Here is an 18,757-nt window from a genome sequence, read left to right as displayed (position 1 = left end):
CATGGTGCAGATATTTGATCTGAGGAGAGGGCAACACTTTATCTGATCAGTATACATGGATCTACTTGATATACATTTTCCAGTATTTTCTACTCAGTATCATCTAGGAGTCTTACATACAGTTCTTATAACTGTAAGATAGTCAGTTTATTGTACTTTTCAGTTTCATTTGGTTGTTCTCTTTGATGAGACACCAACTTTAGATGTACTCTCAGTTTTGGTCTCATAGGCCATCATGGCCTCTTAGAGACGTTAATATATCATTTCATTTCTTTTCATCTCTCTCTGTCTCTCTCTGTGTGGCTAGCAGTACCTTTTTTACTACCACGATGGTGCTAGATGCGATAGACATGTTACAGAATGGAAAGGCACATAATCATGATGGGCTAGTTGGAGAGCACTTCTCATATGCACAAGACACTTTGGTTCCGCTCATCGTACATGTGTTTAATTGTGCCATTTGTGAGGGTTTCCCGACAAGCTGGATAGAGCATATCATTGTATCACTCTTGAAGAGTGGGGACCCCATGGTACCAGGCAATTACAGGACGATCATGATTGGCCATTACTTGGCCAAACTATATGGCTCTATATTGGAGTCGGAGCTGAGCCGATGGGCAGAGAGGCATGGTCATCGAGCACATGGACAGGCTGGCTTGAGGAGAGGATTTACTACCTTGGATCACATACTGACACTTCGGGCACTTATTGAAGAGGGCAGGGCACAGAAGAGAAGGATATACTGCTGCTTTGTGGACTTCCGCAAAGCCTTCGATACCGTACCACGTGCTAAGCTTATGCACAGATTGCATGACATTGAGGTACCCAAGGATATGCAGTGGGGGATATATGCTTTGTATGAGTCTGTGAGACAGGCAGAGTCCGAGCTCTAGGCGGACTATCTGATAGGGTGACCAGCACGATAGGGGTGAAGCAAGGATGCCCGCTATCGCCCACCCTCTTTGGACTGTCCATTGATGCGGTCTCTGATTATGTAGACAGATTGGGAGGCCCAGGGGCATGCTTGGCGGGGGTGTTGATACCCATCTTGTTATATGGTGATGATATTGTTCTAAACTCAGACTCTCCGGAGGGATTACAAAGGCACCTGGATGCATTACAGGCTTTCTGTGCGGATAGAGATCTGATAGTGAACCTTGGGAAAACCAAGGTTATTGTGTTTAACACCACACAGGCATGGGTGACGAGATCAGAGCCTCAGTTCACTTTTCGAGGGAGCCGGTAGAGTACGTCAGGTCATATGTCTATTTGGGAGTTACTTTCACAGGACCGCGTTTCTCCCTGAAGGAGGCAGCAGCAGCTCGTGGGCATGCAGCCTTGGTGGCACTTGAGAGGCAGTGTGCACACATTGTGCACACATACAGTTTTAGGAGCCACGCACCAAATTGTGGCTATTTGATACGCTTGTCACACCGACCCTCCTGTACGGAGCTCCAATTTGGGGGCCCAGTATACATCACAGATCTCAGAGAGGGACATATGAGGGATGGAGGCAAATGGAGAGACCACTGATTATGATGATTGCCCGCATGATTCGGAGCAAATCATCAGTACCACATGAGATTGTTCGGGCTGAGCTGGGTGCCCCACCAGTAGTAACCGAGGCCCTATTCCAGGCAGTTACCTTTTTACAGCGGCTATGGGAGCTCCCTCAGCAGAGGTACTCCCGATTGGCATTGACCTCATCCATACAGTTGGCAGAGGATGGAGATACTCATTGCTGGTACGCTCAGATGAGATCATGGTTTGACTTACATGGTTTGCGGATAGAGGCACTACCACCCTTTCAATACAGTCTGGATTGTCCATTTTTGGATTCCTATAGTCATTTTCTTGTTTGTTGTTGGTAGCTATATACATTGCGGTAGAGTCCCAAAAAGCATAAACTCCCATGCACAACCAAAAGCACATGGGATTCAGCTTCCAGCAGAAGTCAACCAGCCCTCTCTATGATGCAAGAAATCAGTTCAAAAGCCTTCTGTGCATGAAAATGACAAAGGCCAAAGGCATCACCCTCAAACACACGCATACCAGGACTGCTAGAGAACAAGCAAACACACACGTGACAAAAAGCTCTTGCTTTTTCCATATATATGCAATGATTTCAAGAACCGTGTGCGCATACCTAACCAAACCGCCGTCTTTATTCACCTATGACTTTGCTCAATCTTCCGTCCGAGGTGTCACATACCACCGGGCCTTGGAAGACAGAAAGCAGCCCTAGGTTACAACCCATAGGATCCACGCGATGGATTTTCTCCTCTCCTTCTGGAGTGTTCCCAACTTAATTAGAGCAGGTTTGGCTCTGATACCAATGTAAAACTCCTAGGCTAACAGACTTTGCGAGTAAGAGGAAACACGCATAGAAACTCTCATCTAGCTCACCACCCACCCATAGAGTTGTTCAGGCTCACCTCGGAGCATCGGGGGATAGTAGCATCCCATATGGCTCCACATGTTAATGAACATCTTGTGCTTAATCAAACTTAAAGCTGTGGAGGATCGGTACAACAAGGCTTTCGCACATGTAACATTGGTATCAAAACCCTAAGCCTAATTAAGAACAAGATGCTGAATGAACGTGATTATGACAGAGGAGAGAAGAGAGAGAGAGAAAGATAGTTGTTGTTAGGGTTTTCTTGTATTATACGAAAAATATGTACATCTGCCATGCTATTGTTAATCCCATTTTGGATTAACAAGCATGCTCCTCCAATTGAGGACATTAATAAGTGTCATGAAACGGTACTATAAAAGTTGTATATTATGAGATATTGGCCACCCAAGGCCTAGTTAAGTAAGAAAGGCCATACCACTAGTACACGCCCATTGGATGTAAGAAGCAAGTAGTCACAAGGCCTCGAGTCCAGGTATGAGGAGCGCTCTCTCAAACTGACTTATAGAGTTACTTGTATAGGCCTTCTATAAACGAGGAGCCAAATATAGCACACATCTCATAAAAGCTACTAATCCCCACTTAGGATGCCCAACAACCCCTAGGCTATGGTTAGCCTAACCCGAAGGTTTTAACCCTGATTAGCCTTGGGACATAACAATACCCATCATGTGACATGCCTTGCTGGTCGAGATCATGTCATTCATGCATGTGGCAACATCATCTTGGCATGTCATGTATGTCCTTCAAGGTGGCATGGCTCCTACTTGAGCTTGCTCTCTCAACATAAACCATCTAAGTACTCTCTTCTACATGTTTTCATGAAAAGAGTCAATTAAAATCATCATCATAGAAACAACATATTAAAAGTGAAAAAATCAACTACACTCCAAACAGGTATGTTACATACTTGCCGGTGCCACTTTGGTATCCCAAGCTCAGATTCAAAGTCTTTACACTTGCTTTTTCTACGTTGTGAGGACAATGCATTTTCAAGCACTCCAATAGATTTAGTATCTCACGATGTCTTGATTTCCTGATCTTGCGATCTAACCATCTCAAGCTCAATCTCAAACTTTCCACTTCTTTCACCTTTGTAATGTTATCGAATATGTGGCTTGGATTCAATAAGCTGGCTTGAAAAACATTATGTGCTTTTACTGCTCCCTCGTGGCAATTGAAATTGATAGCCTTGCTTTCCAATTCCCTGTAAAATTTTTAAGGGTCCTGAATGCGTAGGCGCTCGTTACTTTCAACTCTCCAAGTCTAAGAGAGCTCTTCTTTTGGGTACGCATATCGTGTAGCTTAAAGATGTTCTTCAAAAATATGTTCGCTATGTCCTTAGCTGTGTGTGTGTGGAGTGCGCGTGTGAGAGCAAATCTTGGTACAGTGTTCTACACCCACTATTGGGCGCTGATGACGTTAGTGGGGATGTCGTAGTATCTAGTCCATACTATGTATAATGGAGTTGATAGTTATATAGTCTTGTGGGTTGACTACTATGAGTATATAACAAGCACGTTCCTAAAAGGTGAATTTGGGCATGTTCTTGGATTCATCTAGGTATATATGTCCTTAGCTGTATGTGTGCTATTAATGGGTAAGAAATGATGGGATGATTGTCGAGGACGTTGGGACTAAGAGCAGGCATGTACTAAATCCAGTCTAACACATGGATTGGTGGATCCTTGTGGTATGGGAGATAGGGGTTGTGGCGAGGGATGGGGCACGGTGCTTGTCTAGCCTCAGGCTTGGAGGAAGATCCTTGGACTTGGATCTATGGCTGGGTGGCGAGATGCCAGATTCCCCTTTATTGGTCCTTGATAACACTTGGTTTGATTTGTAGGTTTGAGCTAGAAGGACTTGGTCTTGGTCTATACCCAGGTATGGTTTTATCTGCACCTTCTCTAGGTGTCCGTTTCATAGATGATGCAATTTTTCCTTGGTACTTTGACAAGGAGTTATTTTTCTAGGATAATGTCTTGTTCATAGATTACTTGGAAGGAGTGGACTCTTGTCAAGCAGGAGCGAATGCCATGTGCACCCACTCCCCTTGGGTGGCACTGTGGCAGCATGGCAGTGCTAGAAAGTGCAAGTTCTGGGTTAGTGATGTGAGTTGTACATTTTGTGAGCCCAAGTCCGGGGACATGTCGCTAGTTGCCATCAGGATAGGCCAGGGTGAATCCAAGTAGTTGTATATATGTGCAAACCGCATGTAGTTCTGTAACCCATATGAAATTGATGTGTGTACAAATATTCAGGACGCTTACTAGGCCAAGTGCCGGGCATCAGACATGAATAAAATAGCCAAAAGGCAGGTTGCTGAAGTCAAGCAGCTGGGCAGGCCAGCAGGAGAAGTCTGGACAGGTCGGTAGCAGGTCATACAACAGGCGCAAGTTAGTGTCAAATGCTCTTATAATAGGGTTTTCCCATTAGATCTTAATGGTTCACTTAAATAACAACAAGATGATGCAAGTATTGTATGCAATAGAAGTAAGTTGTGTGTGCGTATGTGTGCTTAGTGTGCATACATTGCCTTGGCAAAACTGAAGTATGCACCCCACCTCCCTCTTTCATGTAATCTTTTATTAGACAAGCTGGATACAATGTTTTGCAGAAGGACAGATTCCATGCCCTCAGATTTGGCATGTACACAAAAAAATTATACCAATTAATGAGGAATTTGGCTTTCGATGATGAAGATGTTTGTTCCCCTGTTCTTACCAAGTCTAGGTTACAATCTTGGACCCAGTTCTAGAAAAAGACAATTCTTCGTGCTATCTTCATCTCACACTCCTGTCTTCCATCCACAGAAACAGCCCATATGCCCACGATTAAATCAGTGCACGCGTTATGCCAGAAGGTGCACAAGCGCATGGAGAATAATCTTGATACAGGTGTTTCCACACATGTGCAGGTCGCTGGGGCATTTTGGCCGCCGTCTGGACTCTGTACAGTTGTTCTGTGCAGGGCAGTCTGTACAGCTGGGGCCAGAAAGCTGCATGGCAGTATAGCTGATTTGGGCAATGATTGCTGATGTCGAGTGGGGCTGAAGGGCTGATCTCACTGAGGAAAAGCTGGTCGCTAGGCATTGCTCACCTTTTTTGGCGATTGGCCAGCCAAGGCAAGTGTATGTTGGCTGGCCATTCGTTTTTACTTTTAAATTCAGACCAAAATTGTGAAAGTAGAAAGCTAATAATTATAAATCTTTCTTATTTTGTCTTGTATAACTATAATAAACTTATTAGTATTCAAACACATTGTTATTTGTGAATTCCTGGTGCCCAGGATGGCCAGTTTCTTCATTCTGGATTTGCAAGTAAATCACAAGTATTAAATCCTTGCAACGTCCATGCATAGAAACGAGTTCATGTGTTCAAACATGACTATCTGTCATGCATGACTCAACCACAATGAAGAGCTTTTTGCACAACCATAACCACAGATCTCCCATCTACAAAAGATTGTCTTCAATAGATCTCACATCTTACAAAAGATTGTCTTCAATCGCTCATTCACAGGCAACGCCGTATCTCCATCTAGACTTGTACCATTTGCTATGTAGATGAGAGATTGAATCTCCATTTGGATGTGTGCCATTCTTGATCCAAAGGATAGCAGCTGGGATTAAAAACCATCAACCACGTGAGTTTTTACTGGTAAAGCTTGATGTTGACTGCCTTGGTCTAGCTTTGATAGAGTACTTGGACTCTGCTGTGTATTAGCTCTCCCCATATAGAAGGGGCAAGCTTTTGTCCATCGAGCATACTGTGGGTGAATGAATAAATACATATTTCTTTTCAGGTTGGTGTATTCTACTGGCTGTTTTTCTTAACAGAACTATCTTGTTTCAGAAGATCCCCAAGTGTGTGTTTTGTGCCTTGTGTAGGAGGAGATAGCTTGGGGTGTCCAGATAATGCTGGTGCAGCAGGTACGAGATTTGATCTGGTACCACAAAGTTTAGTTGTCAGTAACAGCAACAAATCTACACAAACTGACACACTATTGATGGAGTTCCCCACATATCCTCTTTGGGAAAATGTTTACGTAGAGAATTATGCAAAAGTTGCTATACCTTTGCTTTGGAGCAGAGTCCAGGTCAGCAAGCATTTTAAACATGCTACATGTCAAGTCTGTTTTTAGGATTGCCATGTCCAATGTGCTGAAATACTCTTTGCAATTTTTCTTTCCAATTTTTGTTTGTGTTGACAAGCAACGTTAGTAAGATGTTTACTTTTTGAAGTCAGGTACGAGGACAAATAAGTTTGAAATGCCATGGGACTCTCAGTTCTGGCTTGGCTCACTATCCTTTCTCAGAATTTGAGTTGGTTGCCGATGAGGTGGAGATGACCGATTCAACAATAAAGGTGACTTGGTGCCTCTCTGTGATTAGTTTTGTGTTGGATGTTTCACATGCACACTGATGATTTTGAGGAAATAAGTCGTAGCTTTGTTCATGACCCACCCCATCCAAGAGATTTTCTTGATAAGGCATGGATTATTTGTTTCTTGTATTCGTTTACTTTTGCAAAAGAACTTCAAGTACACGGGTGCCAAACAGCATGATTCCTTTAATCAAAGCTTTTTGGAGCTGTAGGTTTATGGTGCACTGAGGCTTTCTGTGAAAGTGCTGCAAATGTGCAACTCAGTCTTGCAAATTGATGGTGGAGGCGGAGTCATGGTCGAGACTTCGACTGTTGATGCCAGCAACTTTGTCTTTCTGCGGGTATATGCTCCCTTAAATAGACACTTCTAGTTCAAGATAATACACTCAAGGAGTTCAGAAGAGTGTTTTGAGTCTTATAGGCTGAGCTTCAAGCTGCAGGAGGGATCTATTATTGTTTCAAACTCCAACCTTGGTGTTCATGGGCAAGGTTTTTTCAAATTAAATGGGCCAGGGGATGCTATGAAAGCACAAAGACTCTTCATTTCACTGTTCTATAATGTCAATGTAAGTTCTCATTTCTTTAGAGTTTAACTATTTCTTCAAGATTTGTATCTTCTGGGTGTTATTACTTCATGGTTCAGATTTTATTGCAGACATTGCTGTGGGTTTCAGTGACCTTAAAGGTCTTAAAATTAATAGCGGATGCTACCTGTATATGGTGCTTCTGGTTTCCCATAGGCATCCTGTTTTAAGGCTAAAACATGAATATTGTGATAGAGGCATCACAGACAATCCTTTGTAAGGTGCAAGGCAAATCAAACTATTTTGTTGCATGAGGCACTTATTTGGCTTCTCCTTGAACAATAATGTAGAGTCTGAGCAATGTTGGAAAAGATCTTCTATAAGATCATTCATTATTATCGCCTTTTTGTATGAGATTTTCAACTTGGATGAAACATTAGGTCTACCATGAGGCCACAAAACCAGGGGCAGCTGTCACTTTATCAGCCACGATCAGTAGTCAGCACTATGAAAATGTGGTTGGAGGAAGAGATTTTGAGAGAACATGGCAGCAAGACATGTGGCAGGCTGCAAGAACAAGAATTGTTTATGGAAGCAGCAGCATCATGTGGGTTGCAAACATGCAGCAGCTTCAATTAGTGGGTCTGAACAAAGCTAATACCAGTTTCTTATTCCCAGTCATCCCCCCTTACCCTCTTTTCTCTCTCTCTCTCTCTCTCTCTCTCTCCCTCCCCCCCCCCCCCCCCCCCCCCCCCCCCCCCCCCCCCCAGCGCCCGCGTGGGCGCTTGGAGTATAAGGACCATTCTCATGCAGAGGCGTAATGGGACATTGCCTTCATGAGCATGAAAAACACTCGCACTCATAAAAGAGGTGTCACCGAGTCTTTACAGAAACAAAGCCCCCAGGGATAAAGAAAGGCCCCACAAAAGAAGGGAAGGGGGTGCTGTTCTTGTGTAGAGGTGTAATGTTGACATTGCCTTCATGAGTACGTAAAGCACTTGCCCTCATAAAGTAAATGTAGTAAGTCTCTAGTAGCCAGTAACAAAGGCCCCAAGGACCATCCTACGTGCAAGGTGGCCAAGTGAGGTTGGGATTTGACTCTGTTGGTCAAAGCCTTTCTTGGAAGCCTCTCATCCCTTAGGCTTTGTTCTCTAAAGAACTGCATTTGAGACATGCTAAATGCATACAAATATTGACTCTCCACAAACCTGTTGAACTCCTTATGGTCCACGGTCTTCTGAAGGTTCAACAAAAGCATTCATAAACAAACAAAATACTGGTGAAAGAAACAATCAGTTTTTTCATGCCCATGGTTTCACTGCTGCAATCAAGTGCATTGATCGGAGTATCTTTGGTGGTCTCACATTCTCTGTAGTACAAAATTACCAAAGATGTAAGAAGAGAGAATGACAATGCAAGGAGAGAGGAGAAAGAAAAACATTCCCATGGTTTTATCATGTCATGGAAATACTGTTTATTGTTAACCACCTCACATCCTCGCAGTGTCTTATCAGAGTAAGACAGAGAGTGGATATGTTACTCTGCCATTTGGCCTTCTATTACTACCATAGGGTGCATCTTATGCCTGATGGAATCATGGGTAGCCATCTTTTGCAATCTAAGTCCTGTGACAAAAGAGTACTGAATGGTGTTAACATGTGCAGATTGGTTCAAAAGCTGTTTTGCAGGCTCCACTGGATGAAGACAATCCAAAAAACGAGTGAGTGAAACTCTTTCTTTCCTGGGATCTACATACCTCTGCCTTATCAACCATCGAGGTCTTACTACCTTTAAATTTATTTGTGGTAGGGTAGTGTCCCTCTACTGTGACAGCACAATTTGCCCTCCTGAGATTACCCAACCCCCTGAAGATTGCAATTTAAACACGTCTCTGCCATTCACTCTTCAGGTGATTGACCTATTTCAACAAATACCTGAGGCCTAGTTTTGCTTATTGCACAGAAAGTGTTTCAGATGTGGTAAATAATTAATATCGTCTTTTGGATGACTGGAGTGGGCATGATCAGATATGTCGAGTGGAGGATGTGATTGTTTATGGCTTGTTGAAGGGAAGTGTTGTCCACATACATCGGGCTCGGACAGTCACAATAAATGCAGGAGGGCAAGTGACTGCATCTGGACGGGGTAATTTTTTTCAGCCTTTGGATTAACCAAGGTTCATCTTGTGATAAACATCTAAGTAATTTGGGGTATTTCTTGTGGAGATTCTTCAGGTTGCAGGGGTGGCATTGGAAAAGGAGGCTTGTCAAGAACAGGTGCAGCAGGAGGTGCTGGACATGGTGGGAAAGGTGGTAAAGGCTATTTCAATGAAAGCTGGGCTGATGGCGGGAAAGAATATGGAAGCACATTATTACCCTGTGAATTGGGGAGTGGAAGTGGTAACTTGACGACTGACAAAGTTACTGTTGGTGGTGGTGTGATCGGTGAGAACAGAACACTTTTCAGGCATCTCTTATTGGTTCCTGTAATGCTGAGTAATGCAGTATATGTTTTGAAAGGAAGTCAACTTTGAGATTGGGTTATAAATGAAGTTGGTTTTCCTGTATTGTTGACAGTGATTGGATCCCTGGAACATGCGTTGTCGAATCTTGAAATTTTTGGAGCAGTGACTTCTGATGGTGAAAGCTATCATTCAGAGAATGCCTCTAAAAGTGGAGGTGCAGGTGGAGGCTCTGGGGGAAGCCTCCTATTCTTCCTACAAACATTGACATTGGGGAATGGTTCTTCGCTGTCCTCTGCTGGTGGTCACGGCAGTGCAGTAGGAGGCGGTGGTGGGGGTGGAGGTCGCATACATTTTCATTGGTCAAATATTGCTATTGGAGAAGATTTCATTCCCATTGCAAGTGTGAAGGGTTCAATTGCATTGAGGTTTGCGTTTCATACTTTTTGTGAAGTAGGACTGAGTGTTGTAAATTTAAAGAAAGGCATTCTCTCTCTCTCTCTCTCTCTCTCTCAGAGAGGCATTCTATCTCTCACTGGAGAGGACTCCGATATTAAATGGCACTGCAAGCGCAACACAACACCCCCCGCAGCAGGCCCACAGGTGGGGCTGTTGTAGTTTCCCTCCTGAGGAGTGGCCAGCCGGGGAGGGAGCCCCTCTTCTTTTGTTTATTGACCTCTAATGAGGGTTGTAATTTGCCTGGGGCAGACACTTTTTTTCCGACTAAAAGGAGGATGGTTTCTTGGTTTTTTTTGACACCTCCTTTGGGGACAAATTTGCAACAGGTCTCTTCCAAGCAAGGGACATTCTTGGGTGTTATCATCACAGATTGGGACGAAACGTGAGTTCTACAGGGAGCATTTTTTGAGACTCACCAAGGATGGATTCTTTGAGATCCTGAGGTACATGCAGATCCACATATGTCACATGCTATGCGCATTGCGATTGGTCAGCTCATAGTATCCTCCCACCACCTCTGAGTAAAGACTGGGAGAGCCGAGAACATCCCACCAGAGGAGAAGATATGTAGAATATGCACCATAGGGGAGGTGGAGGAGGCGGCCCACGATATGTTCGTATGAGCAGCGTATTGTGAGACACGGGGGAGGTTTCACTAGATGCAGTATGAGGACCTCAGGATGTACCTGATAGAGGCCAGATTGAAAAATGGGTGCTTGTGGAAGCGTGTTTATGAATTGATTGATTGTGATAAGCACCTAATTTGAGACTTAAACCCATGCACAAATTCCTTCTTCTTCATCAATAAACAATAGAGAGAGATGACCTAATCTACATGTATTACTAACATGAAATATATACATTGCTGAATAGAGATACTCAATGGTAGCAATGCTCTTGAGTTTTCAATGATTACTTGATGATCTATGAATGAATATGGCCAAGGCCTAGACTCCTATTTATAGTGTCTAATGTTGGTTAGTTGGCTACCAATTGTACCAACCCTAATAATAATGTCCAACTAAGTGTGTTCACACAATAACTCAATAACTCTGTCCACATCGGGCTGCTCATTGTGTGCCTGGACAATATTACAAAGATTTGGCAGAATAGCCCTTACAAACACAAATCCGGCCACATACTCGACCTCTGAGTTGGCCAATGGGTAGACGCACGTCCATGTCACACTGGGGAGATTGTGCACGTGACTTCCGCTCCTGCCTACATTGGAGCATAGGTGCAAATGATGCTAAACCACTCCAGCACGGTACGGATCTTCTTCTGGTGAACTCGCTCTCTGCTCCACACGGTCGGAACTCCAATAGCATGGTTACTAGACTTGTTGTCTCCAATGATGTCTCCAACACTGACTCCTTAGGAACTGTAGGCACTGGAAGTAGCCTCTTTGCCTTTGAATGCTCAACTAGCATGGTAGATTGGGCATATGGCTTAAAACCCACGAGTTACTAAAAGAGGCTGGGAAGAAAATTTTTGAAGCCTACGAGTTGCTTTTCAGGGAAACCCTAGTGTGTTGGACAAGGCAGACCACACACATGTGCTTCTATAGACTTCTAGGGCAAGTTTTGGCATGGCGACTTCACCTGGAGGGAGCATAGGGGCTGGCAGACTTGTACAGAGGAAGTTCTAGGGCTAGTCGACCTGCACACAGGGTGCTCTTGCTGGTTGGATTGGCCATAGAGTCTCTGAGAGCGGGTCGACAGGTTTTGTTTATTTTTTTGGGACTGGCTGAGTGCACAGGAGGCTAACAAAGAGCTGGTCAACACTGTCTCCCCCTTCCCTACAGGTTGGCTGAACTGTTTTCAGCATAATACAGGGTTGGATATCAAGAGTTTCATTGGTCGGAATAGATATAGGATTTGCCTGGCAACTACACTGCACACAAGTTGCTAAACTATTTTGTTCAGAGGGCTTTCTGGGACTGTCTTGACAGTATGCAGGCTGAATTCAGTCATGAAGACAGAGAGGAAGTCGCTCTGGGCAAACATGGAGGATTTACGTATGATCTTGTGGAACGTACGGGTGTCCACAAAGCTGGTTGTGCCAACAGCTGTGTAGACAGCTTTAAGCTAGAGGGTGTGATCACATACTAGCACTCGGGTGGGCTTGACAGGTGCCCTGAGGTAATCAAGAGAGCAGTTGTCGACTGCTTTGCCTTGGGTTGGTGACCAAGGGTTTGTTTTCTTTTCTGTACTTACTGATTTGGATAAATATGGTGCTGGCGGAGGAGTATGAACTCTTGGGCACCCGCATCTTGTACAAGAAAATACTTTGTTGGTAATAAAGATACGTCCGCCCGGGCCGCCCCGCGCGGGGGGGGGGGGTGGGCTAACTTCAGCCCCTAGTGGTGTGTCATGTGCAAGGTTGTCCTTTGGTGTTTACAGGACGTATATGTTCTTGATATTTGTGATAGATGTATTGGAGCATGTCAATGATGTGATGAATGCTGCATGTATGTTGTGTCTTGGCAAATAGTATGTGTATTCACGCGCCCGTCTGTGACACATTGGAAGTTATTCCTTCTTGCACAACGACAATGAGATCAACATGTATTGATATTTGACATGCATTTTTGTCGAGGAGACTTTGGAATCTCGAAGAAAGAGACAAGTCACACTTTCCTTTTAGCTAAAAGAACGTGGTGGACTTGTAGTTGATAGATGGATGTTGGATGTTGTCGTCGATGTCGGGAGTTTATTGTTGTGATGCAGACTATTTATATGCTATTGGTCTGTACTATGGCAGTGGAGGCATTGGAAGCGAGGATGCTATGACGGGAGAAAATGGGACTTTGACAGGGAAAGAGTGCCCTCCAGGACTTTTTGGTGTCTTTTGCAAGGTGAAAAAATATTTGTTCAGAAAGTGCATTCTGCTCTTTGCTGCCTTTCTTTGTGGCTCCAATACAAGTCGCCTGGTTTTCCATCTAAATAGTGTGATGCTTCCGGTGTGCTGACATAGGCGTAAACAAGTGACATTTCAAACACTCACCTAGTCTTGGGTGCTATGAGAAGGGTAGTGATGTCTATGCTATGAATGATGGCTTGAGTCTCATACTCCATGAATGTGTTGATTTTCTGGGAATGACAAGGGCTCTTACAATTATGAATTCTGCTTCTGGAAACCTATGCATGTGATTCCTCACAGGAATGCCCTCAAGTAAATGTGTGCTTCTGACTTGTTTCAGGAATGCCCTGTGGGTACATATAAGGATGAGTATGGTTCTGATGATACTTTTTGCAAGCCTTGCTCGTTTGAAAGACTACCGCAGCGGGCAAATTTCACCTATGTTCGTGGTTGGTGTTAAAATTCTTATTTGCTACTTTATGTAATGCTTGTAGTACTTTCGATATGTCTCTCTCTTTGATTTTAAATAAATTTCTGTTGGAGCTTACAGAAACAACAAATAAATGCATTTCGAGTTGTTTTTTCATTTTTTTCAAGAGATGGATTATAGAATTTAGAAGACTGCTTTTAGAACTCGCATTGCTTTTAATTGCAATGCCAATGCTAAAATGTATATGGAAAATGGGTTGCATCTTTCACCAACTTCTTGTCTGCATTAGCGTGTGTCTGTTTCTACTTGTTGCAGCCTGTTCAGGTGTTTATTTATTATTATTGTAATTATTTTTTCCAAGGAAAGATCCTTCCATTAAATATAGCCGAAATGGCTAAGTACATGTCTCAGTCTCATTCAAGGGAGACAAGAAAAACAATAGGGGACAGAGAGGGGCTCTTCCTCGCTAGCTGGATGCTCTTGGAGAAAGGCTATCTCATACAATGGGGGGAGGTGGGAACAGCCAAACACGTGGCCTATATAGTCAAGTAACCTCATTGCTCCACAGAAAAGCCTCTCGGCGCTTCTGCATACGCTCAGAGCTGCCTCGAGGCTTCTCTCCTCCTGGCCACGGAGGGTGTGTATTGTTGGGTATTTTGGAGTTTGTGTGTGTGTCCATCATCTACGTGTACCCCTGTTTATGTCTGTGTGTGAACAACCCTTATATGTGTGTGAACACTCACTTATATGAGTGAGTACATGCATGTGAACAACCTCTTATAGCCACTAGAATGTTTCTGTGTGTAAGTAGTGATGTCATAAGTTTAGCAAGGTGTCACTGCCCCATCTCACCTGGACCGCCTCTGGGAGACTGCAGATGGCCTGCCAGTCTCCAAAACTGCGTGCTGGGCTTGCCGCCAATGGTCCCCAGGCTAGACGAGGCCGAGAACCTAGCATATGACCTTGCTCAGTGCGTACCGCGGGGTTCCAGAAGAGCGGCTGTCTAGCCCGCTCCTCATCACAAGTAGGAGGTCTCTGAGAAAGCCCCGGTCTCAGCAACTCTCAAGCTCGCAGGATGCTCAAGGCAAATCTGTCCTCCCATCCTCTACTGAGGCCTGTCCTCCTCATCTCTATGAAGATCCATCGTATCGCTGGTACCCAAGTGCCCCTTGCTGGAGGAGCCCTAGCTTGCAGTCGCTGAAAAAGAAGCTCCTTCCAAGGCTCAGTGCCTGGAAGCAGCCCCCGAACAAAAAGCTTCCCCAATAAGGCTCTACTCTGATCAACTGGATCTATAATGCCCAAGCCCCCCTGGGCCAGCGGAAGAGTAATAACTGCCCAAGCAACCTTAGCCCGGGCTAGCTGACCATCCCGCCTAGACCAAAGAAAGTTCCTGATCAGCCTCTGTACTTGGCTAATGCAAGAGCTCGAGAAAATCCAGCAAGACGTGATGTACCACATGGTCGCTAAAAGCACCTGATTTGTCATCACCACCCTCCCAGCCAAGGATAGCCGAGCTGTACTCCAATACAAAAGCTTCTTCCGAATGCTCAGAAGAAGCGGGGCGATCTGCTGCTCAGGTGACAAATCAAGTCCAATCTGGCATCCCAAATACCGCACTGCTGTGCCAGGAGGAATCCATCTAAAACCCGGGTTTGGACTCCATGCCGGAGTGGGAGCGCTACTGATCCAAAAGGCCACTGTCTTGCACCAATCGATCAATGCTCCCGAAGCTGCACCAAAAACCTGCAGTGACTGCTCTGCCCTCTGAAGATTGGCCTCTTGGCCATGCAAAAATAATCCCGTATCATCAGCAAACTCAGAATCGAGCAGGTCCTCATCCCGGACTGGGAGCTGGAGTCCTCAAACCAACCTCCTTTGTTGTCAGATACACGCTCATAGCCTCAGCAAAGAAGAGAAAAAGGATCGTGATAGGTCTCCCCCACTGCCGAATATCATCAGACACTCCTTCCCCCTTGGGGATAAGAAAGATCAAGCCCTGTGAAAAGCTCTGTGGCATCACCCCAGTGTCCAAAACATACTGAAATCCCCTGCGGAGGCTTGGCCCCAAAATGTCCCAATAGCGCATAAAAAAGGCAGGCGTCAATCCGTCCTCCCCAGGGCAACTATGGCGCGGAAGGACCCTCAAAGCCTCAACCAGCTCATCCTCTGAAAGAGGCTCACCCAGAACTGTGCGCATAGGATCTGTGACTCTCCTCTGTACATGGGCCCACACAGTCTGTCTGCAAGCATCACGTGCCTCCGTGGCTGGCTCCGTTGAGAGCAGGTCTCGATAGAACTCAATGGCAATGGCTCTAATCTCCCCGGGCTCAGTGGCTAACGAGCCGTCCGGTCTCTTGAGCTGGCGTACACCTGCTCGAGCATGGCGGGGTCCGGTAATCTCAAAGAACTCCCCAGTCACTCTATCACCAAGCTGCGTCCACTGTGAGGCTTGGCGATGATAGTAGAACTCGTGTCTCTGCTCCTTTGCCTCTCTAACCTCCTGGCGTGCCTGGCTCAGCTGGGACGCCACGCACTCACATGTAGGTTGCTGCTCCTGAAGGCGCTGGAGTGAGGCAAGGCTACGTCTCAAGCGGCGCTCCCGCTCTCGTGTGTCTCGCAGCTGTGTCAAGGCTACTGCGTGCAAAAAAGAGCTGAGCTCCATGAGTCCCTGGGCACACTGGCTTGCTGTATTCAGGTCAGAGCTCTGACTATCATGCCATATCCTCTCAATGTCCTCAGAAAGACTGGAATCTGCAAGTATCCTCTCTGGGATCCTCAACTGCAAGCTGGTCTCCCGTGTCCCCTCCTCAAGTGTCAAAATAATTGGCGCATGGTTTGAAAAAGAAGTGCCAGCGAGAATGCCAACGGAGCCCCCGCGCTCCCCGAACCTGTCGCCCACATAGAAGCGATCAATCCGTGATAGATTAGTCCCTCCCTGTCGGCGATCCGACCGAGAAAAACTGAGACTATCCTGAGAGCGGGAGAAAGCCTCATGCTGCCATGCATCAGTAATCCGCAGTGTCATGCAAAATCGCTCCCAAGCTGCAAGCTCCGTGCCGTGCACTGTAACATGACTGCCTCCCACCCTATCGGCCGGGTCCTCAAGCATGTTGAAGTCTCCTCCGACACACCAATGTGCGGCCTCGGGCAATGCATCTGTAACAAGGGTCCAGAACTCTGCTCTGGGACTAGCATGGTTAGGCGCATAGACATTGAGCACGCCAAAGAGCTCATCGTGCATCCTCAGAATAACTCTACCAGGCACAATGACCCCGCGATCCACAATGGCATGCCGCCATGCATCCGCAATGACCATACATACTCCTCCCTGCCCACCCAAGGGGCTAAACCCTGCAGACCAAAATGTGTCCCATCGGCCAGGCATCACGGAACCATATCTCCGAATCGTGCTCTCACTCAAATGGTGCTCTTGCATCATCAGAATATCAATACTGCCCCCAACCAGGCATCTCTGAAGCTCCTGCCTCAAGCATCCACGATAGCGTACATAGTGTGCGCCGCCAAGGCCCTGTACATTCCATGAGATGATCCTCATGGATGACCTGCTGAGGTGGAGGCTGTCTCAGCCATACAGCGGGCCTTCGCAAGCGGCTTGGATGGAGAATAGTCCCCATCCGAGCGGCTACAAATCTGCCCACCCGATGTGCTGCAAGAATCTCGGATCAGGCGCCAGTGGCTGTGTCCCATGGTGACTGCCTCCCGCTCAGAGAGAGCAAACTCGTGTATACATACATATCCAGGGTCGCGTGCTAGGTCCGCCACTATGCGACACCACCAAGTGGCGAACCCGGAGGCATCCGCACTCCCGGAATCAAAGAAGTGAGCTAGCTCCCAGAGTCGGCCTATCACGTCTGTCACCTCCAGATCGCTCACATGATGAGAAAACTCAACTGCATGAGTCTTCAGTATGCTAAGAGCGAGATCCAGAGTCCACTCCCTGTCTCTAGTGCCACAGAGAGGGAAGGAGAAGGCCACCGCTGAATCAAGTGCCTCCTCCCCTCGGGCCGGAGGTATCACCACATGCACTCTGATGGGTGCTGGCTCATGGGGGCCCTCCGCTCCAAAAAGCCGTGTGAAGTAGTAGTCAAAAGTCTCCGAGCGCTGACTAATGTCGAGCCTACTCAGCCGACTGCGGATAGAGGATATCCGTGAAGCCCGAATCGGCATGGTAGGTCTCCTCTGTGGTGCTCACGCAAGGTCGGTGCTCAGTGCCCGCCGGACAGCAGGTGAGCGCCAGGGTATTGCCAGGGCCTCCCGAGGAGCTGAGGCGAGTGGAGGGGGAGGGGGGGGGGAGAAGGGGTGGGGAAGGAGCCGCTAACAAAACAGGACCGGGAACGGGAGGAGACGAAGGCGGGAGGGGGGGACGGGGGAAGGGGGGGTGGGGGCGAAGGAGGGGGTGCTGGCATCTCGAGATCCTCAGTCTGCACTGGGGTCTCCTCTTGGAGGGGAGCAAAGCTGTTTCTCACTGGAACCCAGTGATGCTGAGGCTGTGACTGCTGCTGCATCGGCCTCTAGGCCTGCTGCTGTGGCCGTCTCCCTCTACGGCGCCCCTGTCCAGGCGGCCAATCCGAGGTCTCTGTGGGCTGAGCAGGTGTCCCGGAGGCTGCATGCCGAGCTGCATCTGTGGGCGGGCCATCGGGGGCCTGTTGCTGCGGTGAAGGTCGGGGTCTCCTGCGAGGGCAGGCCTTGGCCAGGTGGCTGACCTGCCTGCATATAAAACACTGGTTCGGTAGTCCCGAGAACTCCACTTTTTGATCGATCCATCCCCCCCTATCCTAGGTAACTGAATGACCTCGGAAGAGAGGAGATGTCAGGAACTAGAACTCTGACCGAAGGCAGGCCAGTTGCTCTAGCCACCACTGGAGCTGCTGTGGGACCAGTCTCAAGTACCGAACCCACCAATGCTCCTATCCTAGAAAGGAGCGGAAGGTACTCGCGGCGGAGTCCAAGGAAGCAAACTGTGACATGAAATAGGCGCTCTCCCTGCTCGGTCGCTACTGGGTCGAAGCCATGCTGCCAAGGTCTGAAGAAGGCCCGAGCGCCCCTGATGTCAAGGGGACTCATGGCTAGGACCTGAGCTACGCTCTGGGCTGTCTCGAACTCAATCTGGTAGTGTCCGCGGCCCAGTAGCTGAACGTCCAGGATCTTGCCCACATCTGCAAAAAGGCGGGCTTGGAGAAGATCCCGGATCTCCCCTCT

The 18,757-nt window shown here is 46.8% G+C and overlaps 1 protein-coding gene across 1 annotated transcript in view; it reads left to right on the top strand.

Annotated features, from left to right (window-relative positions):
• LOC147620792 (ephrin type-B receptor) overlaps positions 1–18,757 on the top strand; it is a 115,034-nt gene that overhangs the window by 57,489 nt on the left and 38,788 nt on the right. Inside the window, exons 4-14 of the mRNA XM_086825061.1 lie at positions 6,306–6,514; positions 6,664–6,783; positions 7,014–7,142; positions 7,242–7,367; positions 8,990–9,045; positions 9,135–9,234; positions 9,353–9,470; positions 9,560–9,769; positions 9,902–10,214; positions 13,009–13,102; positions 13,448–13,556. Of these exons, the coding sequence (XP_086681187.1) occupies positions 6,306–6,514; positions 6,664–6,783; positions 7,014–7,142; positions 7,242–7,367; positions 8,990–9,045; positions 9,135–9,234; positions 9,353–9,470; positions 9,560–9,769; positions 9,902–10,214; positions 13,009–13,102; positions 13,448–13,556 (1,584 nt within the window). The remainder of the gene's footprint in view (positions 1–6,305; positions 6,515–6,663; positions 6,784–7,013; positions 7,143–7,241; positions 7,368–8,989; positions 9,046–9,134; positions 9,235–9,352; positions 9,471–9,559; positions 9,770–9,901; positions 10,215–13,008; positions 13,103–13,447; positions 13,557–18,757) is intronic.

The sequence above is a fragment of the Cibotium barometz genome, chromosome 31, assembly GCF_041138505.1.
Source record: "Cibotium barometz isolate CiBa-2024 chromosome 31, ASM4113850v1, whole genome shotgun sequence".
Lineage (NCBI taxonomy): Eukaryota > Viridiplantae > Streptophyta > Polypodiopsida > Cyatheales > Cibotiaceae > Cibotium > Cibotium barometz.
This window is presented reverse-complemented; position numbering and strand designations above follow the sequence as displayed.